Source organism: Anarrhichthys ocellatus, unplaced genomic scaffold (genome assembly GCF_004355925.1).
Source record: "Anarrhichthys ocellatus isolate YVR2014 unplaced genomic scaffold, GSC_Weel_1.0 scaffold17, whole genome shotgun sequence".
NCBI lineage: Eukaryota > Metazoa > Chordata > Actinopteri > Perciformes > Anarhichadidae > Anarrhichthys > Anarrhichthys ocellatus.
The window spans coordinates 5,406,226-5,418,508 of NW_022280047.1; the positions used below are offsets into that span (position 1 = coordinate 5,406,226).

A 12,283-nucleotide genomic window follows, 5' to 3' on the forward strand; every position below is an offset into this window, starting at 1 on the left:
TCTCTCTCTCTCTCTCTCTCTCTCTCTCTCTCTCTCTCTCGCTCCCTCTATCGAGAATCATTCACACACAGAGAACATTGTGTCGAGGGGGCTCCGGTGCGTGTCAGCTGAGCAGCTGAGAGAGCGAGAGAGAGAGAGAGAGAGAGAGAGAGAGAGAGAGAGAGAGAGAGAGAGAGAGATCCTCCTTGGCACACACCCGTCAGTGTGGCAGTGTTATTTTGACTGACTAGCGGACTGACGGGGATTCTGGAGGAGACACACAGGAAAGGGACGGCACACTCTCCGGTTCTTTTTTCGTTTCTGTCATCGCATAGTCACGACAGATGTTTTTCTAGCCGCGCCGCCTGCATCCACCCCAGACATCGGATTTTGCTTAATTTCTCCTCTCCTTGATTGGCTGAACCGGGACTGAACCCAGCCAACCTGGGCCGGGCAGTGGGGGCTGTTCAGCGAGCCTTATAGCTGAAGTTGGCACCCGAGATGAGCGCCTGGAGACACGGGAGCGGGGCTCTCTCTTCACCGGGCAGAGGGTCTGGGTCGTGGCGGTGCTGGTGGTGGTGGGTTGGGGTTATCGGGGTGTCAGTGAGCTCTGGAGATCCGTGGCTGTCCGCGGAGGCATGCCCGCCCTCTTGTTCTTGCAGCACCACCAGGATCTCCTGCGTGGATCCGAAGCGGGGTATCAATGCTTTCCCCGTCCTGCAGAGCGAGGCAGAGATGGAGAACATCACCGACATGTGAGTGTGTCTCTCTCATAAGCGTTAGATTTAGAAGGGACATGTCGGATTCATAAGTGGTCCTTTTCATATTCATCCCGCTTTTATCAATTTTGGCTGTATTTTCCAACACTTTCCAAATAAAGGAATGCCATGTCCTCTAACCATCATAGTTGTGTCTGGAGCTGACTGACACGGTCCACAAGGGAAGAGCCAGAACCGGTCCAGATTTTTTTTTTTTGCACTTAATCTTAATCTACTCGAATTTACAGATTTACCAGTTTGGATATAAATCTAAGACATATTCATTTATTCGGCACGGGTTCGGCTGAGACACGCATCATGTGTAACCTACATTGCATAACAGACTCATTGCCATCATATCATCATATCATCATATCATACCTGTCATCGCTGGCGTGGAATTAGCTCAAAAAAAAAAAAAAAAAAGCAGTTGAGGTTTATAGACTTTATCTTAGACAAAGCCCTATCTGTGTGGGGACGCGTGCATGTGCCTACGTGTGTGTGTATAACGAGTCACGCACACAAGACACCACCGTCCAAATATTTGTACAGACATTTCCCAAGATGGCTTATGAGTGTATTTAAATGAACCACAGAAGCTGAGAAAAATCGATGTTCAAGAAAACAAAAAAAACGGAAACATTTTTCTAGTCGAGTCAACATTTGGCTTGTATTTGAAGACTGGACCCTCCTCCTCGGAACGCTGGCTGATAATACATGCAGCATCTCAGTGTGCATTTGAAATGTATAGGCTACTGTACCCTCTTTTCATAAAACGTCATAGAAATAAATCCAGAATTTATATCCGAGAGCAATTAAAAGAGGAGATTGAAATATTGAATTGCAGCAATATATTTCTTGGCAACAATAAACGGCCTTGTTGATAACGACTTGTCAGAGATGAACTTGGGAGAAGCCTTGGGCGATGTTTCAATGAGCCAGCAGTCTGGTGAATTCATTCATCTAGTGCTTGTCTAATGTAAACAGACAAATTACTGATGCCCATCTAAATCCAAAACGACCTTGCCAAAAAACAAAACAAAACATGGAAATATAAGTTATCGCATTCTCTGCCTGTGTTAATTGGTTATATACATCCTTATTTTGTAACATCTGCCCACACAGAATACAATTGGCTTTCAATGTCAGTGTGAATTCCTAAATGGATGTAAAAACTCACACACAGCGGTTTGTGTTGATGTGTCATCTCTGTCTTGTATGGACGTGTTTGGTATAAAAGGTGAGTCAAACAAATCATAATCCCATCTGCCAAAATCCTTCAGTATAGACACTCATTAGGAGGTGCTGAATGATATAGATCAATATTCACTCTTTTTTGGGAGGGGTGTTGGCTCTTTCATAACTATTAACACAATACAAACAACAAAGGAAGTTGTTTCATAGATAATCCTGCCTTTAATAATGAGGAAATGTATCACAACACTCATCCACAGGTAGTTCAATAAGTGCAGATGGACACCTAGTGTAAAAACTCAACTCATAACTCCTTCCTGCATACTAAGACAAACATGAAGTGAATTGTACATCAAACCTGATGAAAAACCAGTGATGGATAAACAGTATGCGCATGCTCTTTGTAGAGAGTGCTGCAGGATTGAGTCCTAAAACCCAGAAATGAGTTAGCAATTTTGCACTTCCGGTATCCACGTCTGGAAGTCAATGGGTTTTTTGAATGGGCTTTTGGTTCGATGCCTGAAATAAGATCCGTGGTTAACTAAAGCTTCAGAGATTTTATTTTGTTCTACGATATAAAATACATCTGTATACCCCTCTCCTGGATTTTTAAGCTTTTATTTGTCTTAAAATAGGCGGTTGCTAACAAGTGGCTAAATGACAAAATGCCATCAAGAAAAATAGTCCGCCTTCACAGCCTTGTTGTTTATACATGCGCTCATGCGACAGTGATATAGTTCGTACATAGACTAATGCTAGCTATTTACTTCTGGCGATTGCATTTTCCCGCGACATAAATCATTAAATTGGGGCTCATTTGTGAAGATTATCTCGCTGAACAAAACATGCAAGTATCATATACTTGTGTCCAAAAAAAAAAAAATGGAAAAATCCCATTGGCTTTTTTTCGAGGGAACCAGTGCGATGCTAACTTCCGTGGTTTGCCTACAAAAATACGCCCTCCCTACAGCACTCTATTTGGGATTGGCATTATTATTCAGCAGTCTTACTTGAACTGGAAGATTGCCTGTCTGCCTTTGACTTTATGGCTGATTTAGAGATACTTTGCTGCTACTGTTGAAGCTGTAATTGGCGATTTATTGTAGATTACAAATACATTTTGTGCCTGACAAACATTTAGTCAGAATTTAATTTAGTTGTTATAGTAAGGCAATTCGACTCTTCCGTGAAAGTAATTTTATCCAAGAGTGTGTTGAAGATGCTCCTTTTCAAAGAATGTGTTTAATTCATCAGTGTGCACTGTAAAAATGCTGACATTCTGGTCAGCTTCTTCAATTATTGAAGGCACATATCAAATGTTATCACTATTTTTTCAACTGCCTTTTTTCCAGGCTTTTTTTTTTTTTACATTATGTGATAGTGACGGCGGAGGTTTGACAGGAAATGAGGGGAGACAGAGAGGAGAGGTGACGAGCATTAAAAGTCTCCTGCCAGACTCGAAGCGGGGACGTTGTGATTACATGGTGTGTGGTGTGGTACAGCATCTTGGAGCCCAATAGGCCACCAGGACACCCCTATAAAATGTTTTAGGGTTAGGTGTTGTGTTTTCAATTCTCATGTATCCATCGTCATGCAGTGACAAAAATGTAATTATTTTAGTAATAATTTAGAGTAGGGGACTATATATATTGTATAAAATTGTGTTTTATATTAAATGGGCCTAGTACAGTGTATACCTCTTTATTGTGCATTCAATACTAAGCTATTCAAATAATACACAGGTTCATATATTCATGTTTTTATTTTAAACATGTGCAAGGTACAGTGAGTAGGGTGGCCGTGCCACTGCCATTTATAAACATAGCATGTCAGCTGATACCATTGCCAATATCAACATTGTCTGTCAATTGCATGATCATCATGCACACAAGCTATTCAAATTGATGTTTTCATTTTAAACATAAATATGGAAACGAAAATGAGTGATGGCCTATTAGTGCCACTGCCATGCATAAAGATACCTGTTATCTTGCATACAATACTGAACTATTAAAATAATGGACAAATTCATGTTTAGAGAAAAAAAAAATTACATTTAAAAAAAAAAAAATGTAATTGTCTTATCAACCAAAAATTTCGCGGGCCCCTGCAGTACCTCCGCGGACCCCCTGTTGAAGACCTCTGATTTAGAGACTTGGGAGAGGTAAAATACAGCATATCGTATCAAATAATTATCAACAAAAACAAATCTTAGACTGAAGGCCCTTCACTACCGCCAGGTAATGATCTTGGAAATCAATGCATCTAATTAGAGATGTTTTTTTGTTCCCAGTTTGACCACATGAAAAACATTATTCAATGACCTTGTGATTTAGCTAAACAATGCATGCAACAGTGAGACTGAAGGTTTTTCTGATGTGACGGTAGCATGTTCCCTCTGTAGGGGACATTACCCTGGTTTTCTTTATCTCTAAATGTCCTCAGACATGTGGACCCAGAGCTGTGACATTTGAAAAGTACACATATTGTTTTTCAGAATCCGTTCTCACAGTTTTACTCATTCACACGAGGGAGTTGCCCACAATCATCTTCTGTTTGCCCTTGAACGGGTCAAGTGCCTTCCTCCAGTGCAGCTGAGGGAAAAAGGGAGGAGAGTTGTGCCTGTTTCTCAACCTTTACAAACTACCAGTTCCCCTCGTGTGCCATTGATCAGCCGCAGTTCATTTTTTAACTTTGAACTCCAATTATATGGGCTTGTTATGTCCTTTTGTCTTGTTGAAATGCTCCTGTTTATGCCTCCCTCCGTTAACAAATGAGCCTGCTGACACACACTTGTATTCCCTGACAGTTACATCGCCAACCAGGGCAGCTTCTCCTCCATCAACGACAAAGACCTGCACTACTACAAGAATCTCAGGAACCTGTAAGTTTCTTTATGGCTTATAGTAACAAGACAAACACTTTGGCCCAAAGCAAATATACATTGTCAATAAGCACATTTGCTAATAAATGATTACTCACTGCGTTTTTATGTTACATATTTTGATATTCTGTGGCTGTCATCACACATCACATGTTCCTGTTATACACAATCTTAGGGCCCAATATAAATGCAGCATTTTAGGGCAGAAAGAAGAACAATTTCCCTACATTTGACTTATTTGGCTTGTTATAATCCTTTGCCTTTACTGATGATTCTCCTGCTGTGGTTAAGGCAGTCTGTTTGGTTAATCACATGATTTTGTATTTACTGTGTTTTGCTACGCATCTGTGTCTCATTTTATTTCTTAATCTAAAAAATTGAATTGTCTACCAAGCAGCACTTTCTTACAGTATACCCTGTTAAGTGGACACTACCTAATTTCCCCAGCCAATATTCCATTTGGTAGACCGATTAGTAAGCAAGTTATTGCAAGTGTATGCTTTTAATTGTGGTCAGACCCAGTGGGAACAGAACGAGCTCTGTGTTTGAGCCACAAACGCAGACAACAGTCCCATACAGAAATACTTTACACACAGTCACACGCTGTCTTGATACAAATAAGATACTCTTGATGCTTTGACAGTAACATATTGGTGTGTCATGTGTTAAAAATGTTGAAATATAAATCTGTGCTAATGTCAGATGAGATGAATCAGTTACAAAACATCTGCCAGACCAACTCTTTCATATCAGATGGTGATGTCTGCATCTGGTTTTACCAGTGCTGAGTAATGGACAGTGTGTAGGAATATTGAAGGCACCTGACTCTTGTAGAAAGAAGCTTTCTATTGAGACATCTGGTAAATTTACAAATGTGCAGGCGTTGGCGTTGCACTGTGGCAGACTTGTGAATGAGCCCTGGATTAGTGGGGTGAAATCATTGTTTTGTATGATTCATTCATTTTTGTATTTCCCAAAACAAATTACAGTGTTGTATTCATAATGCTTAAATTGTTCCTGAAAGATGATCTGTTGATGTTTGGTACAAACCTCAATTTAGTATTACTTTTACGTTCGGGTTCCGGCAGGTTCACTGGAGAGATAACACTTTGTTTGTTATGTTAAATATGTTCATCTGTGAAAAATGTTTCACCAATGCAGCAGTATTTCATGGTGTCTCATAAGTCCATGTGACACAAATAATAAATGAATCACAAATGTATCCATAAGATGTACATTATCTTCAGATGGAGAGTTTTTGTTGGCATCATTAGTCTTAAGGTCAGCTAACCAAATCGACTGATAATTGGTTTATTTCAATGTGAACAAAAAACTCTTTTTGTCTCTTTCACAGTTATAACCACACACCATTGACCTACACTTATATAACGATGCTAATATCTGCCGATGTCGGTATTCAGATGCTACATTTAGGATTAGTGATAAGGCAATAATAAGAGCAGAATTTGGGTTTCCTGTGTGTATCCTACTGCATGACCTGTTAGAAAATCCACTGTTCTAAATTGATTGGGAACCTGAAATCCTGTTTTCGCTGTTGCTGATGTTGCAGTTCTTATTAATAATCGTTTTATTCATGACGGTGACGGAAATGACGCTGTTGTATTTGTTTTTGTGTCAGAACGGTGACCAACAGCAGGCTAACATACGTATCGAAGCTGGCCTTTCAAAACAACATCAAGATACAGTACCTGTGAGTTCATGCTTTCTATTGACTTGACAGCCACAGTGCAGATTTATTCATCACTTTTAGTGAGTGAGTTGCTTGACTTTGTTGAAGACGAACCTGTTAAAAATGTCTCATCTTTTAAAATGTACAGCTATATTTCAATTTCATTAATTTGTCGGATTATTCATTGTTGAAAATGATGAACAGGAAATGTATATCCAAAGGTGAAAATGTATCTGTGATATTATCAAAAGAAAGTTAAACAGGAAGAAAAGAAACAAACTGTGACAGGCTCAGGTTCCGACTGAACAGGATTTATAAACGATCAACATGATTAAAGTTTGGTACCTATTATATTGATCAAATGCACCAATTAATTTTAATGACAAAAATAATTCAGGATCATTGGTGCATGTAAAATGAGTTGTTAGTTTCTGAAACAGCAATCTAATATTTTGATGTGGTTCTACAAACGCAAATCTCCTTCCCTGATGTTCGACTTAATTTCCAGGAATCTGAAAGATAACAACCTGTCATCGCTGTCCTGGAGGATATTCAAACACCTCAACATGTCTTATCTGTGAGTTCAGTTCAGCCTTCTCTATCAGTCTGTCCATCTCTGTGTCTGTTTGTCAGTTGATCGGTTCCTGGCTCTCTTTCTGTGGTTTACCTCCCATTTATCATCACAGTCTGTAGATAAACTATGGGATCTGTGATGTCACCTACTGTATATATATCTGATGGGATACTGCTGCCTGCAATCTTGAGATTTCCTGGAGCCAGACAAATATTATTATCATTATTTAGTTTTAGATGGCAACAGGGTGAAGACTGAGATTAGCTGAAGTGGGCAAGATGCAATTAACCCCCACAGCGTTGTAAAGGTGTGATTGGCTATGACACCTTTACACAAACAATATTTAATGTTATTCAGTGAGCTTTAGACGTGCTTGTTGGTGGATTCTGTTTTGTTTGTTCGTTGTTCTTTTAACAGAGCCAACTATTTCACCCGGTTTCCAGTATTTACGCAAAGCTGAGCTAACTTGCTGCTGTTGGAAGCTTCATATCTAACAAACAGACATAAGCTATATGTTTATTGCAGAAAATATGCACATTTCTCGAATTGTTGAGCTATTCCTTTAAGTCACTTTGACACTAGCACAATTCAATTGAGCTATTGCTTTGTCATTTCAAATTTACTACTCGCTGTTCTCGACGATTCTTGACTTTGTGTGTGTGTGTGTGTGTGTGTGTGTAGGATCCTGACAGGGAACCCTCTGCATTGCTCTTGTGAGAACATGTGGATCAAGCTGTGGTTGGGAGAGGAAGCAGACACTCAGGAGCTGCGCTGCATTGAGGATGGAGGAAGACGCAAGCTGCTGTCCAGACTGATACTACCTAACTGTGGTGAGGACACACACACACACACACGCACACACACACACACTGAGTAACAAGCTGGAAAAGACATTCACAGTCTGTAGCAGAGTGCAAAATGTTGAAGTACCTGGAGGAAAGCAGTAATCCTAATGGTTTCCTGTAGAAGGATTTTCCCAAATCTTTATTTTGATTATGCATTCTCTCATATGTTTTGCATGTGTCTGGCACATCTGTTTTCATGTATGTGTCTGCATAAACGTGTTTGTGTTTAAGTGCAGGATATATACTGTTTAGAACTTGTTCTTGCAGGTGTGCTAAGTGTTTGGTTGGTTCTCTCAGGAGGAGTGTGGGGAATGAACGACTGGAAAAAGTTTGTTGTTACTGCAAAACCTATGAGAATAGCTGTGAAAGAATAAAATCCATGCAATAACTACAGCCACGGCAGTAATCAGCACCAGCTGGTATATGTCAACTTCAACAGGCTACAGTGAGGATGCTGCACACACTGTATTTCACTTACGCAGTACTCTGCTTAGCCTGTATATTGTAATTTCTCTCGACACCGCACAGTGCAACGAGCTACAATGTCTTACACATGAGCAAGCAAACAAATGTCCAAATGAACGCTTGCATGCACACACACTTCATAGAGCGCTGCTTTTATAGAGGGCTTAAAAATGTAGTTGGGTTTCTGCGAGGTGTCGTTAAAAGGCCGCCGACACTAAACAGGCTGACGTTATCTGTGTGCTGTAGGGAGTTTTCTCATATGATGTATAGATTAGCCGACAGTTGGACGAGCGCGATATATGTGACCTACAGAGTAGTGTTTGTTTGCGCTGTGTGAGAGGTTATGTCATCTTCTAGACTATAGTTACAGTCATAACCAGACATCATTTGCTCGTAGATGTAGAAAGGTCACTGTACAGAACATTAAAGAAGCAGGAAGATGTTTTATCGAGAGGGAACGTTTGTGTGAACCAACACACAGACGCTGAGTGGAGAAATATCGCTGAATGTATGACAATAAAATGAAGTGTTATAAAGACCATCTGCACTGTGTCCTATGGCACCAGGGACCTGCAGCAGATTTAATTTCCTTTTTCTCTGAATCATCATGTTTCGGTCATTAGTGAAGGAATTCTTTCTGGACCCAAGGAAAGCTGCAATACTCAACTGCAACAGCAATAATCACCTTTTTACGAGCAATAAAAGACATTTCCTTCAGATTCAATTGCGAAAACTTAATGAGAATATGTTGCATCTTTGTTTAAGTTGCAAATAAACAATATTTATTATTCCCTTAAGGAATAATGTGTTTACAAACCAGAAAATTCTATTTCCAGTAGCAGTGCATACAGTTATTTACAATGTCAAGTTAAGCAGCACGCTTACCGTCACTCCCAGACAGACTTCCACAGACCACAATCCTTTTATGTACTTGCTTATGGGAGTGTTTATCAAACTTGACTGTATAAATGTCAGCAGTAAATTGATGCTTTAGTCTTCCTCCCTTAGTTTGTCATGAATCTCTCTATTTTGGACTCAGATTTCACCTTCAGCCATCAGACTGTCCAAAACAAAGGTCCAAAACAAACAGTGTCATTTAGTAATAATTTAGAGCTTGAGCAAGCCAATGAAACGCAGATAGTTCCAGCCTTCGGGGCAATAAGTTCAGTCAGATCCCGTATGTTACTGTAAAGCGAGAATATAAAAGATTTTAATTTAGAAAACATACAATAAGTAATAAGTCAGAAAAGCTTAATAGGCATCAGTTGAAATGCAATCATCAAATGCTCTCTCTAATAACAACATGGATCTGAAAGTATTTTTGTCATCTGGTCAAAAATAGCTCATAGCATAGGACACAAGCAATAAGTTAGCATGCAGGCAGCTAACAATGTCATTGATAACTCCTATTGATCCGTCCCCTCTGCCTCCCTTCCATTAGTGAAGGTTATTTTTGGCATTAGCAGTTACAGCAGGGTCCCTGGAGAGGTGGGCAGGGGACCCCCTGGCAGTGTGACATATGAGGAGGAGGACCTGGTGGTGCAGGGGTGTCAGATGATGCCCCAGGGCTAACAGTGATGCACCAAAAGTCCCAACTGCTGCCCTTTTTCTCCCTATCTCCTGCCTCCCCCTCTCTCAGGCTGTCTTTCCTCCTCTTTATTACTCATTTTCCATCTCTCGGTCAGTGGCATGTATGACTGTCTGTCCCTCTGTCTGTCTGAACATTTCTGAATGACATATGAGGAAGGCACAAAGCAGAGGAAGTGCCCAACGATGCCCTCGGGCTGACACTGATCTCTCAGGCCACCCGCATATGTCTCTCTGCCTGTTTCTCTCTGTGGTGTTCACTGCTGGAGCTCCACTCTGAAAGGCTGGCAAACACAGGCTGTTCCCACTGCTGACCCAAACAAAACTTCACTATTACCGCAGTCCAATGCTACAGTAGGTGGACTGTTTGGGGTTCAAACAGCTGCAGGTAGTATATACACTCCCAGTCAGTTCTTTGTTGATACAATGATTAAAACAATAAATTAAAAAAACATTAATGTCAACGTTAATGTCAAGAAATGTAAGCTTTTTTTCTACCATCATACTCATTACACTTTACACGTATGTGGCTTAATCTGATTTTTGTTAAATGATCTAAAGATATATGAAAGCTTTATTTGAAACCAGTCGTTCAGAGGAAATGTGCTGTGGAAATGACAGCAGATGGATTACCAGACCTCTGCTGGTCACATCACAGCACTGGTGCACTCTGTCTTCATCTGTCTCCCTCCCTCTCTGTCTTTCTGTCTATTTGTTTGGCTGGAATGACTGTCTATCACGTTTCATGTCCCTTTCTCATCCTTTTTTCTTTTGATTATTCTTGAAGATATTTCCTCTGCTCTCATGCTTCCTTCTCTTACTTCCGCCTCCTTTTCTTATGCATTGATATACTGTACAGTGTATCTAGTATACTTGCAAATCTGTCCATGTGTCAAACATGCTGTATCTCTCTGCTCCTTCCTTTTGTGTAGTGTGCTCTTACAGCTGCATATATGAAACACAAATGCAGGCCACAGACTCGAGCTGTAATATGCCAGTAAAGTCCGACCAAAAAGGCCAGATGGCTTCTGTCTGTGGGCAGCAGATGCTTTCACATTTCCTATAGGTCAATTTCCTATAGGACTCACCTACTTATTAGATAACAAGGAATTTAACAACAAGACACAAAAGCTGTATAACTAAACCTTTAATCAACACAGAAGGTAAGCAGCACAATGGAAATCGGCACAGTGCAGATTGACAGAAACAAATTAAGATGGTATTCATGTCTGGCAGTCCTGATGTTTTCTGGGGACTTGTAAAAGGTAATTGACATGACGTTTAGTTTCTGCAGTTCCTTTTAGGCCATGCTGCTGTCATTTAGCAGTGAGGTTTTGCAAAGAGAAGGATTCAGGAGGGTGTAAAACAGACAACAGCTTCAAAAACAGAAGAGCATAGCTGGTCAAAACCATTCAGTAAATCATCTCTCTGGGAAAGGGAAGAAAGTAATTGCAAAGAATTTGAAAGATGTGTACACAAGTTGATGTGTAAAGATGGAATACTGTGCCCTTTTATTTTATTGATTCAACAGTGGTCCTTCATATGACAAGAATGATGCACAGCTGAGCCAGCTCAGCATCATGAGGAATTATGTCAACGTAAGACGGTTATGCGCCTCAAGATTTACGCTCAATGTAAACGCAGGAAGCAGTCTGTCCATTAGAGGTGGAGTGAAAGGGTGTCGAGGTTGCGGTGATGGATAGGCATATCTGCCCTTCATGCAGGAGACCAAAGTTTCACTTTTTTATTGACGTAACCAGGTTTTTTATTAACCTAAACATCACCGTATACTGACCCTTAATTAATTTGCCTTAAAAACTATATTTCCCAACCCTAACCACAATAGTTGCCAAGTTGTGCTATAAGTGAGAATTAAAAAAATGATGGAACTGGACATAAAAAAACAGTAAAAGACAGACACAGACAAGGCAGGTGTTGACGGAGTTTAAGGGAAATTTAAACTTTAAAATGATCTGAAGTCACACAGTCAACAGGTGTCAGTTTTTGGGTTTCAAACCTGCTCAGCCAGTCCTGACTCTCATTCTCCTTCCTATTTCCCTGCCGTCTTTGAACAGAAATCACTTTGTGAATGCCTCTCATGAAATGAACAGTGAAATTCAGCACATGCTTCTTAACCATTTACTGTCTAAACTAATTATAATTATGAATTAAATATTCAATTCTTATTGATGTGCGTTATAATGGCAAACTCACACGTGTGCGAGCTGCAGCAGTTCAGCGGTGTGATCCAGGCCAAAGATCTCTCTCTCTCTCTCTCTCTCTCTCTCTCTCTCTCTCTCTCTCTCT

At 40.3% G+C, this 12,283-nt stretch overlaps 1 protein-coding gene across 5 annotated transcripts in view; it reads left to right on the plus strand.

Annotated features, from left to right (window-relative positions):
- The first annotated feature begins 140 nt into the window (after positions 1-140).
- Positions 141-12,283, plus strand: part of ntrk2a (neurotrophic tyrosine kinase, receptor, type 2a) — a 78,015-nt gene continuing 65,872 nt past the window's right edge. For all 5 annotated transcript variants that reach the window (XM_031856801.1, XM_031856802.1, XM_031856803.1 and 2 more), the window contains exons 1-5: positions 141-734; positions 4,741-4,815; positions 6,455-6,526; positions 7,014-7,082; positions 7,761-7,909. In XM_031856801.1, coding sequence (XP_031712661.1) covers positions 481-734; positions 4,741-4,815; positions 6,455-6,526; positions 7,014-7,082; positions 7,761-7,909 — 619 coding nt within the window. In that variant the 5' untranslated portion in view covers positions 141-480. The remainder of the gene's footprint in view (positions 735-4,740; positions 4,816-6,454; positions 6,527-7,013; positions 7,083-7,760; positions 7,910-12,283) is intronic.